The sequence below is a fragment of the Mus caroli genome, unplaced genomic scaffold, assembly GCF_978045245.1.
Source record: "Mus caroli unplaced genomic scaffold, Mus_caroli_1 scaffold_5, whole genome shotgun sequence".
NCBI lineage: Eukaryota > Metazoa > Chordata > Mammalia > Rodentia > Muridae > Mus > Mus caroli.
Genome location: NW_028227260.1, coordinates 127872325 through 127896767, shown reverse-complemented (window position 1 = coordinate 127896767; position 24443 = coordinate 127872325). Strand labels below are relative to the sequence as shown.

The 24443-nt window shown below is 42.4% G+C and overlaps 1 protein-coding gene across 2 annotated transcripts in view; it reads left to right on the top strand.

Moving 5' to 3' along the window:
- Positions 1 to 22232, top strand: part of Zdhhc9 (zDHHC palmitoyltransferase 9) — a 36924-nt gene extending 14692 nt beyond the window's left edge. For both annotated transcript variants that reach the window (XM_021153520.3, XM_021153519.2), the window contains exons 4-10: positions 2745 to 2903; positions 11643 to 11780; positions 12658 to 12706; positions 13459 to 13561; positions 15923 to 16026; positions 16403 to 16499; positions 20573 to 22232. In XM_021153520.3, the coding sequence (XP_021009179.1) occupies positions 2745 to 2903; positions 11643 to 11780; positions 12658 to 12706; positions 13459 to 13561; positions 15923 to 16026; positions 16403 to 16499; positions 20573 to 20689 (767 nt within the window). In that variant the 3' untranslated portion in view covers positions 20690 to 22232. The remainder of the gene's footprint in view (positions 1 to 2744; positions 2904 to 11642; positions 11781 to 12657; positions 12707 to 13458; positions 13562 to 15922; positions 16027 to 16402; positions 16500 to 20572) is intronic.
- Positions 22233 to 24443: the final 2211 nt, after the last annotated feature.

Here is a 24443-nt window from a genome sequence, read left to right as displayed (position 1 = left end):
ATACAGTCCACAGCTCTGAGATTGGCATGTAGCACCACCAGGAGCCATATGGGCTTCATGAATTTAAACAGAACATCCAAGGTTGGAAAGGGGATATCCTGGGAGTTCCCACTGCGAAGAAGTCAGTGAGGCGAGCACGTGGGGGAGAGGAGCTACTAGCTCAGCAGCAGTGGCTACATTGTTGTGTTTCACAATTTTGTTTTGACAGTAGCTTGAGTCCATATCCAAACAAGATAAGAGTAGAAAAAAGTGACCCAGGACTTGGTCTGTCACTTCTTCCTCCACCCCCACCCCCCACCCCCCCATACTGAGGATTGAGCCCAGCCCCCCACCCCACCCCCGGGCATGCTAAGCACGTGCTCTACTACTGAGCTGTATGACAAGCTCTGTGACCCAGAACTTGTCATGCTGAGCATCCGTGCTAGTAGAGTGCCAGTCTGTGGCTGGCTGCTAGTTCTTTGATGTTGCCCTGGAGGCTGCTACCCCTTTGTGTTTGTTTATTTGAACTGTTTCCCCTCCCTCTCACGCTTATATTTCTTTGTGGAAAAACTCAGTTTTAGTTGAGCCAAGGAGAAGTAGGTTTGCACATACATGTCTTGGCTCCAACTGCATAGGGTGAGGTCAGTGTAACGATAGTGAGTACAATGTAGAGGCGAGGCTTGGTGTCATAAGATGAACCCATACACGGATGAGAAAGTAGTCTATGAAACAGTAATACAGCTAGAGAAAAAAGAAAACAGAACAAAAGAACAATTCCCCCTCTATCTTGCTCTTAAGTACTCCTTGTTCTACTCCCAGGTCTCCCCTGGTTTCTGCCATGAACCCCGTGTTCCGTTCATGCTCCTGTACAGCACACATAAGGAAATATTAAAGTGGCATGTCGACACTTACGTCATCTATGACCAGCTAGCCTCGTCTTCTCAGGCCTTGTTGCACACTGTCATTGTTTCTTCTCCCAACACCTACCCCACTCTGCAGGAAAAGGAAAAATGCTCCATATGGCAGATAGTTTTAAAAGCAAAAGGAATGCTTTTCGAATGATACTTTGTGGCAAAGGTGCAGGGAGCTCCGCACCTCTCATGTGTTGTGGATGGAGAGACATGCCAATCCATACAGTCTGTCTGGGAAGCAGTTTGGCAATAAGCAAAATGGCATTAAGGGTTTGTACCCTTTGTCCAACTAATTAAGGACTCCTTAAGAGTGAAGTCAAGGGAATTATCAGATATTTAAAATAACCTACCATAGAAATGTTTTAGTGTGGTTTTCTTTTATCTCTTTAATACAAATACAGCCATTTTGATAGAAACAAGTTACCTCCTTTAAAAAGGAATTTATCATAAAAGAATTCTTATTCAGTGTATGGATGTATGCATGCATTTATTTGGCAGTGGTAATTGCAGGTACCACTGTGTGTATGTGTGTCTGTGTGGGTCAGAAGACATCATTCAGGAGTCGGTTTTGTCCTTCCACTAGGGACCAAACAGGTCATTAGACTTGGCAGCAAATGCCTTACTTAGCCTGCTGAGCTGTCTTCCCTAGCCTTTCCTCCTTGTTGGTTTTGAAACATTTTTTTTAGAGATGCAGTTCTTTTTTATTTTCTGTGTATGGGTGTTCTGCCTGCTTGTATGTAAGTGCACCATGTATATGGAGTACCCACGGAGGCAGCAGAGGACATTGGATCCCTAGAACTGGAGTTTCAGACAATTGTGAACTGCCGTGTCTCTGCTGGGGACTAAACCCAAGCCCTCTGCAAGGGAAGCAAAGGGAAGCAATTGGAGCCATCTGTCCAGGCCCTTGAAATATTCATTTAATTGGCATATATTGATTGTATATGGCACCAGGCTTCACAAGAACACGTTCATATTAGTATATAATGTACTTTGAGCATGTTCCTTCCCTCTAGACCTGTTTGTTTGAGGCAGAGTTTCATGTAGCCAAGGCTGGTCTCTAATGTGTATTGTACCTGAGTCTTTTCTCAAAATCCTAATCCTACTGCTTATAGCTCCCAAAAGCTCTGCTAGCAGACGTGTGCTGCTATTAAGAAGGACACTTTTCATTGTAGTTCTCTTTGAATTTTGCTAGTAGAATTACTAGGCTATAGAGCATATACATTTAAAATTATTGTACTTGCTAATGTGTTGTTCACTGGTAAGATAAATTTGACCTTTCTGGGTACAATGAATTTATCTTCCTTTTGATATTTGTTAATTATAGTAGGTAGAAATAGTGATTGTGTGTGTGTGTGTGTGTGTGTGTGTGTGTGTATATTTGAGATGGGGTCTTACTATGTAGCCCTCGCTAGCCTGGAACTTGTTTTATAGACTGGGTTGGTCTGGGACTCACAGAGATCTACTTGCTTCTGCCTCCTGAGTGCTGGGATTAAAGGCATGTGACCAACATGTCAAACTATATTTTAATTTTATTAATGTGATTATTAGTCAAATAGACACTTTCATTTCACATTCTTGCCATTTTTCTTTTTAAATTTTTTCAACCCAACACCCTTGAAGACACATGTACATCATAGAGTTGTATAGCATTCAGTAGATGTGTGTCATGTACATCATAGAGTTGTATAGCATTCAGTAGATGTGTGGCAGATACCGGGTGTGGTGTGATGTTGAAATCCTAGTCTAGAAGTGTTTGCCTGGAAAAGAAGAGCCCTTACCCATGGCCTGCATGTTTGGAGACTTTGGACTCAAACAAAGAATAGCAGTGAATTAAAGCTGTTTTACTGATTACAGAAGCCACCAATGGTGCCGTGCCACAGGGCCAGCGACCACCTCCTCGTATTAAGAATTTCCAGATAAACAACCAGATTGTGAAACTGAAATACTGTTATACATGCAAGATCTTCCGGCCTCCCAGGGCCTCCCATTGTAGCATCTGTGACAACTGTGTGGGTGAGTAAAACCAAGGGGATATTGCCTGTGGGATAGGCTCAGCTGAACAACAGGTCTCACAGTGGCCATTGGCTCTGGGGAAAATGCAATGGGAATGAGAAGGGAGATTCAGATAGGAAACAAGGTATATTTAGATAGGAAGGAATCTCCTACACAGCAGCAGATCAGCTATACTCATGGAGATATGGTCTAAACCAAAAAGTCTTTGATAAATGGGGAACAATACCTGTTTGGGAAATCTCAGTTTTTCTGTACTGGATCCATGTTGGGTGTGGCCTACTTTACAAAGGAGGAGAATGGCATCATCCACTGGAAGGCACGTCTGAGGAATGCCTATGGCAGAAGTGGCCCTACCTATTTGTGTTCCCACTATGTACTAGGCACTGTGCTGAGTACTTTTCCTTTCTCTCATTCAAGGCTCATAGCAACCCCCAGAAATCAGTATCATCCCCATTTTACAGATGATGTCACTGAAGTGCCTTTGTGTAAGTTTGTGTAATTGGCATGAGATGATACTTGATTAGGTCTGATCCCCAAGCCTTTATTTTTTTTTTTTAATGTCTTTGCTCTTGCTACATGTGTGTAGGTGTGCAGAATACAAGGTCTGTGCTTCCATCTGCACATATGGGCTTAGTTATACATACTTCCTACTTTGTGCTGAACTCTGGAAAAGATCATACACACATAATAAAGCTGCTCATTGATAGGTATATATATATATATATATGACACTGCTGTTATCATTAATGTAATTCTAACATTTTATATTCTGTATATCATGTCTGAGAGAGCCTTGCTTTCTTCCAACTAGCCAATTTTTCAGGCAGTAGTTGGGGGAGATGTATATTTCTTTATGTGGTCCGAATTGATATGTGAATTGGATTGTATAAATCACAACTAATTTTAAATGGACTAGGAAATGCTATTTAAATAAGATCTGATGTGAAGGTTTCATGAAGAATTCCCTCTCCTTATTAATATTCTTAAATAGGAAGAACTCACACAAGCGATAGCTCAGTGGTTAGTAATCCTGGTTGCTCTATCCAGAAGACCCAAGTTTGATTCCCAGCACCCACATGATGGCATCTGTAACTTTAGTTCCAGGGTATCTGACACCCTCTTCCAGCCTCTGTGGGTACTAGTCATGCATCAGTGCAGACATGCATGCAGCCAAACCCATACACATAAGAAAAATAATAAAATAATTATACAAGTTGATTATTTTTGTGACAGGATCTCTCTGTGTATCTCTAGGTGCCCTGAAACTTTCTGTGTAGACCCGGCTGCCCTAGAACTCACAAAGATCTGCATGTGTCTGCCTCCCAGGCGCTGGGATTAAAGGCATATGCCACCATAGCCAGCTTATAAGTGACTTTCTAAAAAGCATAGCTGCTCTATGAGAAACACAGACAGTGCATAAAACAGGAAGTTTACTTACCATATGACATGGAAATATGTCCACACCTACAAATAATCAGAGAAATACATATTAAAACTGGATGTTTTTTCTTTTTCTTTTTTTTTTTAAATATTTATTTATGTATTTATTATATGTAAGTACACTGTAGCTGTCTTCAGACACCCCAGAACAAAGCATCAGATCTCGTTACGGATGGTTGTGAGCCACCATGTGGTTGCTGGGATTTGAACTCAGGACCTTTGGAAGAGCAGTCGGCGCTCTTAACCACTGAGCCATCTTACCAGCCCTGGATGTTTTTTCAAAACATATTTAATTTTTTCCTGACAATTCCCATGATATATACAATATGTCTCGGTCCTATCCACCTTCAATACTCCCCCTCCCCATTCCCTAGAACCTCCAACACATGCCTTTCCCACCTTCATGGCCCCTTCTTTTGATTCTTTATAACACAAAGGCTCAGTTAATGCTGCCTGCGTGTGCATGGGTGGGGATGGGGGGGTCACTTATTATCTGGCAACCGCACTCCTCTAAGGAAAAATATAGCTCCCCACCCTCCAGCAGCCAGTGATTGCCAGGAGCACCTCAGCTCCAGATAGAGGGAGCACCGTTAGTCCTTTCTCCATCCATGCTGGAAGAATTGTTGTTGTTGTTGTTGGTGGTGTGGTGGTGGTGGTGGTGATGGTGGTGGTGGTAGTGGTGTGGTGGTGTTGGTGGTGGTGTGGTGGTGGTGGTGGTAGTTGTTGTTGGTAGTAGTACTAGTAGTTGTTGTTGTTGTTGTTGTTTTTGAGACAGGGTTTCTCTGTGTAGCCATGGCTGTCCTCACTCTGTAGACCAGGCTGGTCTTGAACTCAGAGAACTGCCTACCTCTGCCTTTGCCTTCTGCGTGCTGGGATTAAAAGGTGTGCATCACCACTGCCCAGCCATTCTGGATTTATTAAATGACTTGCTATTGTACAGATAACCATAGAAGCTGGGAGTTCTTGAGTATTATGGTTGTGTCATGCTCAGAAAGTAGTCTTCAAATCCTCTGGCTCTTACGCCCTTTCTTCTCCCTCTGCCATGAGTCTCTCTGAGCCTTAGTGGGGTCGACATCTATGGCCCACTTAGGCCTGAGCACCCAGCAGTCACCTGGTCTCAGCACTTCGGCCAGTTATAGGGAAAAAAAACCTCTAACAAAGTTGAGAGCAGGACTAAAAATATGCTAAGAACATGGATTTGTATAAATTTACATTTGTCTCAATGGTTTTATATGACAAGTTTGCTTAAAATGAGGCTATTATCCATAGTTCTCAATTTAGGCATGATGCTAACCACTTGAGCACTTGACACACACACACATGCATATGTATCATGCAGCCTTTTTTTTTTTTTTTTTTGGTTTTTCGAGACAAGGGTTTCTCTGTATAGCCCTGGCTATCCTGGAACTCACTTTGTAGACCAGGCTGTCCTCGAACTCAGAAATCCGCCTGCCTCTGCCTCTGCGATTAAAGGCATGCACCACCACACCCGGCTTCATGCAGCCTTTTAACAAGGAGATATACTACTCTTTTTGTCCCCAACATACTATTTCTCTTAATTATTTGGGAATTTTATAGAGTGACCCCTGATCATGCTCCCACTCTTGCACACCCCTCAAAACAAAACAAAACAAAACAAAAACCACAAGTCCAAGTTTTATGGCCTATATCCTCATTAGTGACCAATCCCTTAAAGAAAACGGAATCTCCTTCCCCCTGCACCCTCCCCCCAGAAGCCATCAACTGTGAAGAGCTACACTTCAGTGTCTTTATTCTTAAAGTTTTGGTTTTGATTAATATACAGCCCACTGTTGTTCAAAAAGTACCCCCTACCTTTGGAGGTGTTTGTGTGTATATTCATGTGTATATGGTTGCACATTCATGTATGGAAGCCAGAGGATAACTGAGGTCTTTGACTTACCAAATTAGGCTATCTATCCTGGCTGGCCAGTGAGCCCCAGGGATACCCTTGTCTCTCTACCTTTCTACTGCTGGCATTATAAACATATGCCAACATGCCTTATATTTTTCATATCAGTCTGACGTGTGTGTGTGTGTGTGTGTTTGCACGTGCATGCGTGTGTCCTTATGCTTGCACAGCAAACACTTTAATGAGTGAGCTATCCCTCCAACCCCTTTTAATTTATTTGTATTTTATCTTGCTTGTATGGGTGTTCTGCCTGTATGTATTTCTGTGCATCTCGTGTGTGCCCGGTGCCCATAGGCTAGAAGTTCCAGATAGTTGTGAGCTGTTATGGAGGTGCTGGGAATTGAACTCAGGTTCTTTGGAAAGAGCGGCAGGTACTCTTAACCACCAAGTCATCTCTCCAACCTTCAACCCCTACTTTTTAAAAAGCCAATTAAAATAATATATGCTTATGCTAGAATATATGGGTGGTATAAAATGTAAATTAAACCCACTTTGTTTATAAAAAGGGAGATTACATAATCTTAAGAGATTTTTAATTTCTGAATTAAGTTTTTGTGGTGGTGGTGCTGGGGTTGAACCAGGTCTGCACACATACCAGGCAAGCACTCCACACAGGTTCCATCTCCTGCCTTTAATCTTTTTTTCTAGTTATAGTACAAAATACTAGGTTCCATCATGACATTCTCATTCATATATCTCATTCCACTCTGCTCAGATTCGCCCCACAAGTGCTGGCCATCTCCTTTGTTTCTCCATCAGTCCCATTTGCTTTAATGTCTCTCTCCAACACATACACACACACACACACACACACACACACACACACACACACACATGAATCTTGCATTTACCTGAGTCGGACTTATTTGATTTAGCACAATCATCTCGAGTTCTATCCATTTTCCTGAAAATGATGTAATGATATTCTCCTTCACAGCTGAGAAAATTTTGATTGTTATATGTATAACATATTGACTCATCTGTTGATGGCCTTCTAGACTGGTTCCATTATCTTGGTTATCATGAGTACTCCAGCAGTAAAAACTCATGTGCAAATATATCTATGGAGGATATATTCCATTCCTTTGGGTATATATACCCAGTGGTATAGCTGAATATTGCAGTAGTTTTAATTTTAGTTTTCTGAGGAATCTCTACACTGATTTCTGGCTGTTCCACATAGAAGAGGCTTATTTAATTTTTTGAGTGTGTATGTGTGTAGACGTGTGTATGTATGTGTGTGTGTGTGATATGTGTAGTGTGCTTATGTTCCACAGACTATACATGCAATCAGAGAACAGTTTACATATGTGATTTTCTCCTTTAACCTATAAGTCTGTTTCATGGATTCAGCTCTGGTCACTTGGTTTGTACAGTAAATGCTTCTATCCTCTGAACCGTCTTGGATTTTTGTTTTTGTTTGTTTGTTTGTTTGTTTGTTTGTTTTTCAAGACAGGGTTTCTCTATGTAGTCCTGGCTGTCCTGGAACTCACTCTGTAGACCAGGCTGGCCTTGAACTCAGAAATTCGCTTGCCTCTGCCTCCCAAGTGCTGGGATTAAAGGCGTGCGCCACCACGCCTGGCCCTCTAAACCATCTTAATGATCCCTCCCCACATTATTATTTTTTTTTTGAGACAGGCTCTCTCATTAAACTTGGACCTCATAGATTCTGCTAGATTCACTTTCCAAGAATTCTCCCGTCTCTGCTTCTAGGATTGCAAGCATGTGCCACCATGCCTAATGATTTGTTTTTGAGATTTGTTTATTGTATTTTACATGTATGAGGTTTTTCCTGAAGGTATGTGCATCATATGCATGGTTGGTGCTCACAGAAGTCAGAAGAAGGCATTGGGTCCACTTAGAACTGGAGTTAAAGGTGGTTGTGCGCCACCATATGGATAATAGGAACTGAACCAGGTCCTCTGTAAGAACAAGTGCTATTAATCACGGAGCCTTCTCTCCAGCCTGTGTCTAGTGTGTCACGTCAGTGCCAGAGATCCAAGATCAGGTTCCCATGCTTGCATGGCAAGCACTTTACAGACTAAGCCACCCTCCTGGGCTGATAAGAGGTTTTCTTTAAGATTTTATTTTATTTTATTTTATTTTTTGTGTATTTGCCTACATGCATGCATGCATGCTTGTATATGCAGCATGTGCATGCCTTGTACTTGCAAAGTTGAGATCTCCTAGAACTGATGGTTATGAGCTACCATGTGGGTGCTAAACATTGAACCCGGGTCCTCTGTAAGAGCAAGTGCTCTTAGTCACTGACCTACCAAACTGTAGCTCCTGCTTAGAGTTTATCTTATTTTGTCTGTTTTTGTTAGTTAGATCTGGTTTTGTTTTGACAGTCTCGCTGTATAGCTCTGTCTGGCCTGGACTTCACTGTGTAGACCAGGCTGTCCTAAACTCACAGAGATCTACATGTCTGGGATGAAAGGTGATGATGCCCTGCTTTGCTTTTGCCTCTTAAAATTATATCCCGAGCTCTTATTCTACATCTTTAAGATTACTTTAACGGCTGCATAATCTATTATAAAGCTATATTTTAGTTTATTTAGTCAGTCTCCTGTCATTAGATGCTATTCTCTATTATTATAATACTGAAATAAAAATGATTGAGCTCCATCAGGTGTGGTTATATATACTTGTAATACTAGCCCTTGAGAGGTTAAAGTAGGAAAGGTGTGTGTCCAGGGCCAGCTTGGGCTACACTGTAAGATCCTCTTTAAAAAAAAATATATATATATATATATGGAGCTTAAGAATGTGGAGAAGACTGCTGGGTAGAGAGGAGAGGTGGCGCACGCCTTTAATCCCAGCACTTGGGAGGTAGAGGCAGATAGATTTCTGAGTTCAAGGCCAGCCTGGGCTACACAGAGAAAGAAAGAATGTGGAGAAGGTAGAACCTCCTTACATTTCTAGTAGGAATGTAAAATTGTATATCCAGTGTGAAATAATCCGATAGCGCCTCAGAGAATTAACATGGTGATACCATATGAACCAGCAAGTGAACTTCTGACTGGGTACCTGGATTTTACTTGGCTTCCAATAATAAGATACTGCAGACTGGATTGTTTAATCAACAGAGGATACATAGTCCACAGTTCTGGAGACTGGAAAATCCAAGATCTAGGTGACAACAGGGTTTCTGGGAAGGCTTCTCTCTGTGGCTTGCAGATGGCTTCTTCCTTGCTGGGCTCTCAGTGTTTGGGGTTTCGTTTTTGTGTGCTCACATATTTTTAATGTCTCACCCTCTTCTTAAATCCTAGTGAATTAAGGCCCCACCCTATGACTAATTACTGAGACAGTCTTAAAAAAAAAAAAAAAAAAAAGGAAAGGGAAACTTCCTTAATAAATTTCTGGTAGCCTTTGGTACCTTTCTTGAGGAAGTATCTTTTTTATTGATTTAGAAAGATTTCTCATAAAATCAGGCATATATGCGTGTATTCTTTAATTGTTTTCTTTTATCGTGTAGAGAGTGAGAATGCGTTGTTTGTGTGTTTGTTTGATGTGGGTGGGGCTTGTGTGTAGAGGTCAGAGGACAACTTTGTGGATTGATTCACTCCTGCCTTGATGTGAGCTTTGGGGAGCTAACTCAGGTTGTGTGGCTTGCAAAATCAGTGCCTTTTGCCACTGAGCCATCGCACTGGCTCTCTAGAATTTCTAATGGATAAAAAGTCATTTTGTTTGTTTGTTTGTTTTATGAGACAGAGTTTCTCTATTTAGTCCTGCCTGTCCTAGAGCTTGCTATGTAGACCAGACTGGCCTTAAACTTGCAGAACTGCTCTTGTCTCTGCCTCTGCCTCCTGAGTAAAACCTGGTTTTCTCCGTCCGGTTTCATTGCATTATTATATCTGTTCTTTGTCATTATTGTGTGATCGAAATTTGTTTTTATGTACAACAATTAATTCATCTGGAATTTATTTTGGCAAATAGTATGAAGGAAAAAATGTAACCTTATTTTCTACCAGTTAGCCTATTGTCTCATAATTATTCATGAAATCATACTTCTGTTTTATAATAGTGTTTATTAGATGGCAAATTCTTACATATTCTAGAGATTGTTTCTGTGTTCTTTCTGTTTCATTGAGCTATGCCATACAGCTTTAAGAATAGTGTATTATAGATTTATATATTTAATAAATATAGGTCAAACAACTCACAGTGCTTACTTTTCACATTTATTTTCTGAATTTAGTAGGTCCATCTGCTAAGGTTTGTTTGTGTGTGTGTGTGTGTGTTTAAAAAAAAAACTGGGAAAAGCAATGCCTCTGCCCTTAACTGACAGAGTAACCCAGATCACTGGATTCTTTAAAGTCTTTGTCTCTTGATCAGTCAAGTGAGAAAATATTTTTTAACTGGCATTCAGTATAGTTATGAAGATCTGTTTAGTCAGGGCTAAATGATATAGCTGATAGAGTAACTATATATGTGAATCCATATTGGAATGGCTTACATGGCTGTCTCCTGATGAAAAGGCCAAGAACCCAGTGAATAGCAGCTCAGTCCCTGAGACTGGATGTGTCAGCTGTCTCAGTTTGGTGCTAGAATCCTGCAGGATTCCTAGAGAACTTCTGCTCTTCAGTCTACGTTCAGTCAGTCTGGTTTTTAGTTTATGCTTCCCTGTCCTTTTATGTGGACTGCCATCAGAAGATGTGACCCAGTCTTCCTGGCTCAAATAATCTGATTAAGAAAATCCCCATGGGCTTGAGTTTTTTTGATTCCCAAGATTATCAAATTGGTAAGATTTAGCCATCCCAAGATTGAAGGAGTTAGTGGTGAGAACATTTTAATAAAGAATGTCATCTGTCAGCTGGGCGTGGTGGCACACACCTTTAATCCCAGCACTCTGGAGGCAGAGGCAGGCGGATTTCTGAGTTCGAGGACAGCCTGGTCTACAAAGTGAGTTCCAGGACAGCCAGGGCTATACAGAGAAACCCTGTGTCGACAAAAAAAAAAAAAAAAAAAAAAAAAAGAATGTCAACTGGTCAACTGTACTTTGTTCCTCCCTTCCTCTTTCCCTCCCACCCTCCCTTTCTCCCTCCCTCCCATCCTCTCTCTCTCCTTCCCTCCCACCTTCCCTTTCTTTCTTTCTTTCTTTCTTTCTTTCTTTTCTTTCTTTCTTTCTTTCTTTCTTTCTTTCTTTCTTTCAGATAAGTCTCAATATGTAGTTCTGGCTGGCCCAGAACACACTATATAGACCAGGCTGGCCTCAACCTCAGAGATCTGCCTGCCTCTATCTCCCAGGTGCTAGGATTAAAGGTGTGCCCAGCTCCTTGAGTTTTTTGGGTTAGTTGCTGTGCGTACTGTAGATAGGCTTGCTCCTGTTCCAGGGGGTTTAGCATTGAGCTCTCTTTCTCTCACAGAGCGCTTCGACCATCACTGCCCCTGGGTGGGCAACTGTGTTGGAAAGAGGAACTACCGCTACTTCTACCTCTTCATCCTCTCTCTCTCCCTCCTCACAATTTATGTCTTCGCCTTTAACATCGTCTATGTGGCCCTCAGTGAGTATACACAGCAGAGACTGTGCTGACGATGGGTGGGGGGGCGGGGGGAGGGTGGGTAGAGCAGCTTAAGGAAGCTGGATTTATAGTGGTCCAGTTGCTCAAGTACTATTGCCTGCTCTTGAGCTAGACTACAAGTCTCAGCTCACATTGGTAGATATTTACTGATTGTTATGACCCCTCTGGCCATCTGCTGCTAAAAATGGGCCCATAATTTCTGAGCCACATCCAGGGTACCTGGTGGTTCAGAAGTGCTCAAAAAGGTTGGGCATGTATTTGTCTCTATACACCCTCTCATTCTGTCTTGTAAGATATACCTTTGTGTTGGATAGTAGAAGGGCCTCTACCTGTTAGTGGATCGTGGTATAGTCAAGAGATGGAACCCCCCCCCCCACATGCTTGCATGTGCATACACAAAGCAGCTAAGGACAGGTAGAGTGTGAAGCTAAGCAAGTGGTCTCGAAAAGGGGGGGGGGCTCGAATCTGGATATCACACAAGGGAGGGGCATAGATGAGAAGAAGGTCTTTCTAGACTACTTCTGATTTCTTTCATCTGTTACTGTCCCACCTACATGTCTATATTTGGGGACTGGGAAGAGGAAAGGGGACCTACTGCTTGGTTTCTCCCGGCTCTGGTCCAGTGCCTAAGCATGGGAATGTGAACTCAGTCACCAGCTTGCAGGTCAAGGGGAAACTCTTTACCCTTGCCCCAGTGGGACCTTCTCTCTGCCAGGGTATATAGCATAGGACAGGGAGATGAAGAAGTGGGTAGTTGATAGGGATGGAGATATATATATATATATATATATATATATATATATATATATATTACTAAAGTCACTAATTTTTCTTTCTGCTCCTCTTCCCAATTTCACAGAATCCTTGAAAATTGGCTTCCTGGAGACACTGAAAGAAACGCCTGGAACATATCCTCCCCTGGCAGTTCGTCCGTGTGAAGCCGTCTGAAATTGCTTGCCAGCATGTTTTCTCCCTGCAGTTCTCCCACTATCTAGTTTTCCAGACGTCAGTGAATGCCAAAGCCTAAAATTACCAAGTGTAGTCCTAGCGTTAGCAACTAGAATGGAAACTTGTCAGGACCCTAAGGGAGGCTTACCCCTCACCTCTCTCTTGGCCCCTCCTGTCCTTGAAGGGTCCTTCCAGGCTCAGCCTTGACTCCTCTAGATGGCTGCCCTCTCTGCCAATGCACTTTTGTGCTATGTGCTGGAAGTCCTGCCCTCCTGTTTCAGTGAAGGCTTATTTTGTGCAGTGGCTACATTTCTGAACAGGGGATTTAGAAGGGATTTGGATAAACCACATCTTGTTTCCATCCCACTGATGGTTTTCATTTATAATGTTTATTCTTGGTGGGATTTCCATTAACAGTGGTGGGTAACATTGTTTGGCTTTGGCATCTTCCGAAAGGTCCTCTTCAAAGAGCCAATGACAAACAGGCAAATGATACACACCGCAGATGCTAGAGATTTATTCATAGTGAATAAACAGAAATGCATTATCTTTCATAAGGGATCTATCTCATGAAGTTTAGAATTCATCTTTAGTTATATGCACATAATTTGGCTTTCTGTGGTATTTGTTCCGAGAGATAAAGAGGGTATGACTGATCTCACAAGCCCCCTACCTAGCATAAGTTCTCCGACATTCCTTAACCTAACCTCACTGTTCTGGAAGTCCTCATTTGCTTCTTCACTCTCTGGTCTGTTGTGGGGCTGACTGGATTTCACACATTCCTTGTGGCTCTCAATCAGACCACCAATGAAGATGTGAGTCAACCTTATTTTCCCCGCTCTGTGTCCTCCTCTCCACGCCCATTCCCTTGTTACCTGCTAGGAAAGCAAATGTGCCTCCAGGGCCTGGAGGGATGAGACAAATGGGGGAAAAAAAACCCTGCACTGGGAGATTGTTAAATAAAAGGCAGACAGCTTTGTTTGGAGCTCTAGAACATTAGGAAGAGGTTGAAAAGTTGGCTAGACGTGTCTTTTAACTAGTTATGGGTACTTAAAGACTAGTCAAAGTCTCAGTGTGATGGAACACTCCTATAATCGCAGTGCTTGCTAGAAAGACTGAGACGAGCCGGCCGTGGTGGTGCACGCCTTTAATCCCAGCACTCCAGAGGCAGAGGCAGAGGCAGGCGGATTTCTGAGTTCGAGGCCAGCCAGGTCTACAGAGTGAGTTCCAGGACAGCCAGGGATAAGCAGAGAAATCCTGTCTTGAAAAACCAAAAAAAAAAAAAAAAAGAAAGACTGAGACGGGAAGATGTCAAGTGGAAGGCAATTCGGGGCTGCATAGTGACAAAGAGGTTAGCTTGAGTGACATAGCTAGACCTTGTCTCAAAACAGGCAAACAACGAAAAGGCTAGTTGGTTCTTCTAAGTTTGGAATGGAGAAGCATAGTTGCACCAAATGAATATTTACTTTTAAGGAATTACCGACTCATATTCATTATGGATAATGAGAAAATATAGTGAAGAAATAAATAAATCCCTGTAACTTTACCTTCTACCTATCACTTTTTTTTGTTTTTGTTTTTTTGGGTTTTTTGGTTTTTTGAGACAGGGTTTCTCTGTGTAGCCCTGGCTGTCCTGGAACTCACTTTGTAGACCAGGCTGGCCTCGAACTCAGAAATCCACCTGCCTCTGCCTCCCAAGTGCTGGGATTAAAGGCGTGCACCACCACTGCCCAGCAACCTATCACTTTTGTTAATGGTAGGATTTATAGTCTTCTATACTTGTGTAGATTTGATCTTATGTATGTACATATACACTATAGTTTAAATTTAATTTTTTAAAGATTTATTTATTTATTCATACATACATACATACATACATAAACTGTAGCTGTCTTCAGACACACCAGAAGCTCTCCAGACCTACATTTAATGTTTATTTAACTTTTTTTGTACAGTATATTTTGGTCATATTTTTCTCCTCTCTCAACTCATCCCAGATCTTTCCCACCTCCATACCCACCTGACTTCATGTTCTTTTTCTCTTAAAAGAAAGAAAGAAAAAAAAACCAAAGTTCTAGACAGATTAAAAGAGAGAGAGAACCCCAATATGACAAAAACAAAACAAATCAAAGTCAAACAAAACAAAAGTACACCCCTGTACCCTGCAAAACAAAACATAGAGTCTGTTTGTGTAGTCCAACTCTGCCTACATGGGTGGGACCTGCCCTGGAGTGTGGTGGTTATATCCAGTGACACTCCCCAGCAGGTATCCATGGCAAATAGCTTCTTGGTTAGTGCTAGAACTGAGTTCTACCCCTTCTCTGTGCTGGGATTACAGAATCCCAGGTCGTATGTGTATGCTCTCACAGTCTCTGTGAGTTCATATGTACACTGTATTTTAAAATATAAATAGAGCATGTACATTTGTCTATTTTTTTAAACTCTTATAAATGTTTTTCATGGTCAACTGTTTTTTCCTTTGCAAACTAAATGCATTCATTTGTGCACGTGTGCATGCACAGGTGCACTGTGGACAGCAGACTACAGATTGGTTTTCTTCCTTCTACCATGTGGGTCTTGATGACTCGGCCCGTCAGGCTTGGTGGCAAGAGTGTTTCTTTATCCACTGAATTCTCTCCTTGGTCCCTATTTTTTTTTTCATTAATTTTGTTAAAAAAATATACATCATAAGGCATCCATACCATCTTAGCCATTTACAATTTTTAAAAAAGATTTATTTAATTACTATATGTAAGTACACTGTAGTTGTCCACAGATACTCCAGAAGAGTGCATCAACGGATGGTTGTGAGCCACCATGTGGTTGCTGGGATTTGAACTCTGGACCTTCGGAAAAGCAGTCGGTGCTCTTAACCACTGAGCCATCTCGCCAGCCCCATTTACAATTTTTTAAAAATTTATTTTTGTGGGATTTTGAGACTACTCTATGGACTAGGTTGGCCTAGCACCCAGAATCCCTTCCTTGGTCTCCCAAGTTCTAGGCTTCCAGGGTGTGTGCCCTCTTTAACTGTTTTAAAGGAACAGGTCAGTGACAGGTAGTGCTGAATTCAGTTTATTGTGTAATTGTTGCCTCTTGCCCTTCTTCATGAGCCCACACTGCCTGTATTTCTTCGACATCTTTCTTTTTCAGTGTAAGCCCTGGCTTTTATCTTGCAGATCAAAGGATCATGGACAGGGAAGAATCGCGTGCAGAATCCATACAGCCATGGCAACATTGTGAAGAACTGCTGTGAAGTGCTTTGTGGCCCCTTGCCCCCTAGGTACTCAAGTAACAAAAACACCCTGGACTCTTAAGCTGCACTATTCAAACCTCTCCCCATCCCTGCCCTGCTGCATTTTTCTGCATGGAACTTTCTGATATCAAATAGGTCTTCCTGGGAGTTGTCACAGGGCACCACATCTCCATGAGCCTGAGCCCTAAAACCACGGGCTGGCTGTTTCGTTTGTTTGTTCCCTGGTTAATGTGACATCCTCCAGTGTGTGGAAGAGTAAATGGAAGACAGATGTGTGCTGGGGTCAGGACAGATTGCTGAAGGCATGTTTGTGCTTTCTGATGTACAGACCAAGGTTTAGTGGGGACTGAGCTGATAGAAGAGTGACTGTCAAGTCCTTGATTCATTCTTCTGTTTCTGTCAGTGTCCTGGATCGAAGGGGTATTTTGCCACTGGAGGAAAGTGGAAGTCGACCTCCAAGTACTCAAGAGACCAGCAGTAGCCTGTTGCCACAGAGCCCAGTAAGTGTCATGGACTTCTGCTGTGTAGGTGATAGGGACCGTATAGGCTCACTTGACAGCTTCCAAATATAACTGTGATCTCTCCAGCTTCCCCATCTCTGATTGTGCCTTGGTGCTGCCTTCAGATCAGTGTATCCTTGACACAGATTAAGATTTACTCATTTCTTAGATACATATTGATCAATTATTTGGTGCCAACTCCTTTCATAGGTGCTAGGGATCCATCAGTGAGCAAGTGGAATGATGTCCTGCCCGGAGAGCATTGCCTGTCTGCTGGAGATGAGGGATAATAATGCAGAGCATTGCTGTGTGCCTGGACAGTAGCTTGATTACAGAAACAGAAAATGGTATAGAGGCCAAACTATGGACAGAGAGAGGAACGTGTTAGATCTAGGTCATGATTTGCTTACGTTGGTAGACTATACACGTGTTGTAAGCATTCTTCCAGGCACCTTGGTCTACATAATATGTTCCTAAAATATGCTCCTTCTAAGATCTTTATTGAGATACAATGCACATACCATACGATGTCTATTTAAAATATACAATTCCTTATGATATGCTTGTATGATCATTGTTATTAAATAAAAAATTCCTCTGCATTAAGAAACCTTCTCTATCCCCCCAAGAAACCATATATATCCTTAGCAGTATGGTCTGGGGATGAAACCCAGGGCCTCACACATACCAATGAGCTTCCCAGGCCTAGGTGTAATACTTTTAATGCCAATCTGTGTTATATGTGGCAGTACTTCACCCCTTTATATGGCACACTCATATCCTATCACAGGGATACACCATATTGTATCTATCCACTCACTGTTGTCACATTTTGTGTTTTTATTTCTAAAATTTTATTTGTCATTACTATGGTGTGTGTTTATGTGGTATGTGTGTGAGCATAGGCATGTGTATGCCACAGCACATGTGTGGAGGTCCGGTGACAACTTTTAAAGGGTCAGTTCTCTTGTCTCGAGGTGAGTTACAGAGATCAAACCTAAGTTATCATGTTTGCTTCGCCAGTGACTTTCCCACCTTTTTGGATATTATAAGTAATGCTACTGTGAGCATCTCTGTGCAAGGTTTTTTTTGCACGGACATAGGCTTTCATTTTTCTTGGCTGTATTCCAAAGAGTGAAAGTGCTGAGAGAGTTGGTAACTATTATAGAAATTAAACATTAACATCTTTTGGGATGCTGCTGAGATGCTTTCTAAAGTGGTTGGACCATTTTTCATTCCCACTAGCAGTCTCTGATAGACTATCAGATCATTTCTATTTTAGCTTCTGTAGATGTGAAGTGTTATCTCATTGTGGCTTTGATTTGCATTTCCCTGATGACTAATGATGCATACATCTTTCCATATGAATATTAGTCATTTGTATATATCTTCACAAGGGAAATATTTGGTTTTTTTTTTAAAATAGTGTGCAGAATTGACAATACCTTTTTTTAAAAGATTTATTTATTATATGTAAGTACACTGTAGCTGTCTTCAGACACTCCAGAAGAGAGAACCAGATCTCGTTACGGATGGTTGTGAGCCACCATGTGGTTGCTGGGATTTGAACTCTGGACCTTCAGAAGAGCAGTCGGGTGCTCTTACCCACTGAGCCATCTCACCAGCCCCCGGGAAATATTTATTCAAATCTTTTGTTTTCTCTCTCTCTCTCTGAGTGTGTGTGTGTGTGTGTGTGGTAGGTAGGTGGGGGGGTGTCAGAGAATAACTTTTAGTGTTCCTTAAGTGCCTTCCAGCTTCCTTGTTTTGTTAGTTTGTCTGTTTGTTTGGCTTGTGTGTTTGTTTGTTTAGTGATCCTCTCTGCCTGGTCTGGAGCTCACCAAATAGAGTATGCTGGCTGTGTATCAAACCCCAGTGATCCTGCCTTGTCAGCCTCCCCAGTGCTGGGGTTAGAGAAGCATGCCACCACTCTTGGCTCGCCCCAACCCTGGGTTCTAAGAATTAAACTCAGGTCCTCATATTTAACCCAGCAAGCACGTTACCCACAGAGTCATCTCTGTAGCCCATATGTGCTGTCTTGATGTATATCAATTGCTCTTTTATTGCTTCTGTTTTGGTGCTGTGTCTAAGAAACTGTTACCTAATCCAAGGTTGTGAAAATGTATTCCTCTGTTTCTAAGAGTTTGGTAGTTTCAGCTTTTACATTTATATTTTTGATCTGTTTCGGGTTGATTCTATACATGCTAAGAAGTAAAGAACATGCATTTATTTAGTTATTTTTGTCTGTGGATATCTGCTTATTTTTCTATCATTTGTTGAAAAATCTGTGCCATTATCTTGACATTCTTGTTGAAAATCAATTAACTTAAATGTATGTTTATTTCTGGACTTTCAGTTACAGTATGTTGATTTATATGTCTGTTCTTATGCCTGTAGTACACTGTGTCTGTTGCTTTAGCATGGAACAAGTTTGAAAACAGGAAGTACTATTTCTTCAGCTTTACTCTTCGTTTTCATGTTTGTTTTTGGCTATTCTTGGTTCCTTGAAATCCTAAATGGACGTTAGGATTATTGTAAAGCTTTGTAGTTTCTGTGAAGCAGCCAACTAGAATTTTGACAGAGGTTACACTGACTATAGATGAATTTGCGGACTGTTGGCTGCCATGGCATGCTTTCTGAGCCATTAACATGGCAATCTTTTGCTAAAGGTGGAGCTCAGTGCTACGGTACTTGCAACATATCCACATGCTCATGCACACCTACACACCCACATGCACACCTACACACCCACACGCACACCTACACACCCACATGCACACCTACACACCCACATGCACACCTACACTCACAGGAGGGAGACAGACAGACTGGGAGGGGTGTGGCGGGGAGAAAGAACATATCTGTTCCCCCGACTGTCCTTCCTGCTTCTGTGTCATGATATAATGGGACACTTGCTCTCTGCCGGGTAGGAAGGGAACCCTTACCAAAAGCTTGGGCTGCCTTTGTTTGTTTGTATGTTTGTTTTCTTTTTGTATCCTTGCTTTCTTTGATGCTGTAGCTTTAAATGTATCTTCTGTTGCAGAACTATTTTGTCCTTTCTGACATTTATGTAAATGAAGTTGATTTCCTAATTTCATTATTTTTTGCATCACTCATTAGGGCGTAGAGAAACATAATTAATCTTTGTATAGCAGTCATATTCTGAAACCTAGCCAAGCATGTTTTCATTCTAATAGATCGTTAAATTTGGACTTTATTTCAAAATAGAATCTTATTTTATGTGCATACTTTTTGTAAGGTTATTGTCCTCTTTCCCCCTAAGTGTTCTCTTTGTTTTTGAAGGGACAGCAAGTGTGTTTACGTGTTATTGTTGTCATCTTCAGTATCATTTTTCTGATGAGAATGGTCCCAAATAAGAACAGAATAGGTTAGTGCTTCTCAGTTGCATATCGGAGAAGATGTATTTTAGAATCACTTAGCAGGGAGGGGCCTGGAGAGATGCCTCTGGTTAAGAACACTGGCTACTCTTCCAGAGGGCCTGGGTTCAATTCCCACCACATACATACATGATAGCTCACAACCGTCTGTAACTCCAGTTCCAGGGGAATCTAACACCTTCACACAGACATACATACTGGCAGAATACCAATGCAATAAAATGAAAATAAACATTGAAAAAATCACTTAGGAGACATTTTAAACCATATGCATCATTTGAAACCACTTTCATTGGTTTGGACTAATCAGTTCTCTGTTAGGACAGAAACAGGATTGAAAACCGTTGGGTCAGAGCTTGTTAAATAAGCACAGTATAAAATTCTGTTGTGGTGGGTGTGCTTGCATATAATTATTTATGGTTTATGCTATTATCATTATTTATAATGGTAGAAACATCTGTCCATAACAGTTAAGAATAGGCCTCAAATAAGCTGCAGGCGCATTCTGGTTCAGATGGTGAGAGCCTGGTCTAGAGTCCAAGTTTGGTGACCTTGGCTGAGTATCTTTAATGTCACTGTGGTTGAAAGTTTTCAAGGAAGAACTCAATGCCTTTGAATATCTGCATTTAGACTTCAAGCAAGAGCTCTGTGTTGACTCTGGTATCTTTTACTTCTCAGGCCTCCACAGAGCATATGAACTCTAATGAGATGGCAGAGGACACCAGCATTCCTGAAGAGATGCCACCTCCAGAACCTCCAGAGCCACCACAGGAGGCTTCCGAAGCTGAGAAGTAGCCTCTCTATGGAAGAGACTTTTGTTTGTGTTTCATTAGGGCTATGAGAGATTTCAGGGGAGACAACCACCTGAGACAGAGAACAAATAAGCTGTCCCTTATTACTATTTTCCTTTGGTCTTTAGTCACCCAATTACTGGCATCTTCTTGCTGCAAACTTTTTTTTTTTTTAATGTTTGAACTTAAGACAGTGGCAGAAGATGCCAGTCACATCTGGCAACTGGACAAATGGGTCTCTTGGGACATGGCACTGGTTGGTTTCCCATTGTCTCAGCCACAAGGTATCCTTGGACTCCCCTCCTCTTCCCTCCAGATCCTAGCTCCTCTGCTGGGGGTCATTGGTCTCTTTCTGGGGCTAAAGTGTCTCAAGACTGACTCCAGTCCTTTCCAGCTGCTGCATGTCCCGAGTCCAGAGGCAGTCACAGAGACCTCTGGCCAGGGAATCCTAACTGGGCTCTTTACTCCTTCAGAACTAAGAGGGACGCTGGAGGATTCTCCTGGCTCCAAAGTGCCAGCATTGCCAGCCAATCCTTTTAGGAATAGGGCAGGTACCTTCCACTTGTATTTATTTCTGTAGCTTCTCTTTTCTCCTCCCCCCTCCATCTACTCTCTAACATCCAAGTCCCACTCTTTCCCCCATTAGATGCTATACGTAAGTAGTCATGGTAGAGATAATACATTTCTCCTACGTTCTCCAGAAACTTCAATGCCTGTGCTATTCTCAATAAGCATTGATGAGATGCCAACAACACAGCCCCTCACACTCTCTGTCTCATCTCCCCTCTTTGCTCATGAGTCCACTTTCATTTTCTCCTTTTGACTCCTGCTTCAACCGGGAGCAGGACTGGCAGTAATAAAAGTCTGCACTTTGCTGGTTTCTTTTCCTCAGGGGAAGCCTGAGTGCTCACTCAAACACTACCCCTCAAACTTCTTGTGTAAGGCCTACAGAGGCCGTGAATGCACAAATGGGGAAGCCAAGGCACAGAGAGGCTCTCCTCTCCTCTCCTCTCCTCTCCTCTCCTCTCCTCTCCTCTCCTCTCCTCTCCTCTCCTCTCCTCTCCTCTCCTCTCCTCTCCTCTCCACCTCTCCCCTCCCCTCCCTCATCATCCCCTCAAAACAAAAGAGAGAGAGAAAAAAAAAAAAGACTAATCAGTACTTCCATTAAGCCTTGGCTGAGTGAGGGAAAGCCCAGCACTGCTGCCCTGCCCTCCGGGTATCCCGCTCCAAGGCCTCAGCCCACCTCTGGCAACGGTAACCACACCAGGGGCTTCATCTAAGCCCCTGCTCTTCCAGCACTTCCACCGGCAGAGTCCCAGAGCCACTTGATCCTGGGGGTGGACTGCAGCCCCCCAGGCAGCTCTGCTCGGGACCTGCGCTATTTCAGGGAAGAAGAACTATGTATTATATGTGGCTATATTTCCTAGAGCACCTGTGTTTTTCTCTTTCTAAGCCAGGGTCTTGTCTGGATGACTTACGGGGACAGGGAGGGGTGCAAACCACGACTTTTAATCTATTTGAAGGCGATTAAACTGTGTCTAATGCAAGATGCCTGCCTCCTCCTTCCTCTTCCATTTCAAGAACCACCATGGGGTTGTGAATGTGTTTGTGTGTTGGGTCAGGGGGTGGGCGGGTGGGGTAGAAGGGGTTGCTTGTTACGTCCCATACTTCCATTTTCCAGGGTACCCTTGGGTTCAAGAGATTCATACCTCTCAAATTCAACCTCTCCAATGATCTATTTAAATCTGGGCAGAAATTTATCTTATTCTAGACTATGAACAGAGGACTTCCAAGCAATATACAGTGTGAAGAAGACTGGGAGAGTAGAGGGTTTCCACCTACTTAGGAGACCATGTTCTTCATTGTTTTAAGTAGATGGACAGTGTTAGCTGCAAGTGGGTCTTGGCTTTCAAAGCAGGCTCCCCAGGGCCTCCCCTTGGAAATATTTCATTAGTGATCTTTAACAAGTGATAGCATGCATTTCTTTTCAAATGGTCTATCCTCAAGACTCCTGGTTCACTCTGGTTACTTGTAATTAGTGAAATTTGGCTGCTCCCAGGTTTCCCTGTGTCTTTTTGTTTTGGATTATTGCAGAATTTGCATTGAATATTCTGGGGGGGGGAGAGTCATTGGGAGAGAGATTGATTCAGAGTCTCTCCTTTCTGCTTCTCTCTCTCTCTCTCTCTCTCTGTTTGGTTCTTACAGTTCAATTTCAGTTAGTTCAAAATTAGGGCAATCAGAGAGAGTGCGGAAGTTACTCATATTTGTGTGTGTGTGTGTGTGTGTGTGTGTGTGTGCTTTTTTCCAATCAACCTGTCCCCCATGGGGCTCCCTTTCTAGTCAGTACTCAGCCCATCTCCACTTGTGGGCCAGGATGGATTGCTTCCCTTCCTCGACTTACCTCAGCTACTCTTCTGATGCCCCTTAGGTTGGCCAGAAGAGCTTTCTCTTTCTGGTGGGAAGGATCAAAAGGGAAATCTTTTATCTCTAGTGCAAAAGGTTGCTGGTTTTTTGTTGTTTTGTTTTTTAAATCTACTTTCTCTCTCTCTCTCTCTCTCTCTCTCTCTCTCTCTCTCTCTCTCTTTCTTCTTTTATTTTTTAACAAACCTTCTGTATTTAAGACCTTGGCCTGAAGATCTGTCCCATTCATACCATATACCAGCTGGGACTGTCCCTTAATCTGAGCTCTGATCGAATTGAGAGATTGAAGAATTGATCATTCTCTGGGGAAAGAGGCCTTATATTGTTTGATGTTTTCAATGGCTGACACTCTCTCCAACTCTCCCCTTCCTCTCCGTTCCTCACACTTCCTATGCACCCATCCCACTTCCCCAGGCCAGGATGGTTGGCAATGATCCAAACCCTCAGAGGGAAGGGGAAATGTTTGCCCTTTTGGCTCTGGGGCCCTCCTGGCCCTAGCTGAGATCATTATTGCATCTTCTGCGTTCCCCCCCCCCAGGAGTGGGGTTGGATTAGAGGTGGATTCTAATTCTATAGAAGCTCAGTTCCATTCTTCTCATCCTGACCTTACCCCTAAGGCCCCCTTTCCTACTGACCAAATCTCTTTACCTTGTTTGGGAGAAAAGTATTTTGTTTTTAAATCTATTTTCTAACTTAAAAGCAATTTAATATGTAAATCTCTGCACTTTTGTGTGAGCCTACAAATGTGTATGTGTTGGGGTTTTTCACTCTCTGGTATTTCTTAATAAAGAAATCTTTCTTTTGGGGGGAAGCCAATTAATGAAGGAGACTTGAATGGTTTTAGAAATACAGGGCCGTCTGTTTCTTTGTGCTTCTGTCTCATTTCTTTATTTGTGTCTAGTATGAGTGATTGGGCCCCTCCCTCACTTTTGGAAACCACCCCCTTCCTTTGAGATTTGGGAGGGCCTTCAACTTAGTGGGCTAGAGAGAGACCTGTTTCTGGTACCCCTCTGGGACCACTTAGATTAGTTCAAGTGGTAACCTAGCAACTTAGCCTCCTCCTTGCTCCCTGTAGCCTGTCCCTGTTAGTCCTTTCTTCCAACTCAGTTCATTTTATACTCTTGAGGCTGGAGCCAGGCTAGAGAAAAACAGTTAATAGTTTTTTTTTTCCCTAAGAATATTTTTTTCTTATGGTGCTACTAAAGAATCATGTTCCCAGTAATTCAAAAGGCATTTGTAATGCTTGTGAGAATACATTCGAGGAATCTCTTGCTGTTCTTGAAGGCTCAAACCCTGAATAGCATTCATTTTAAAGGTTGCAGCCCAACACACAAGAA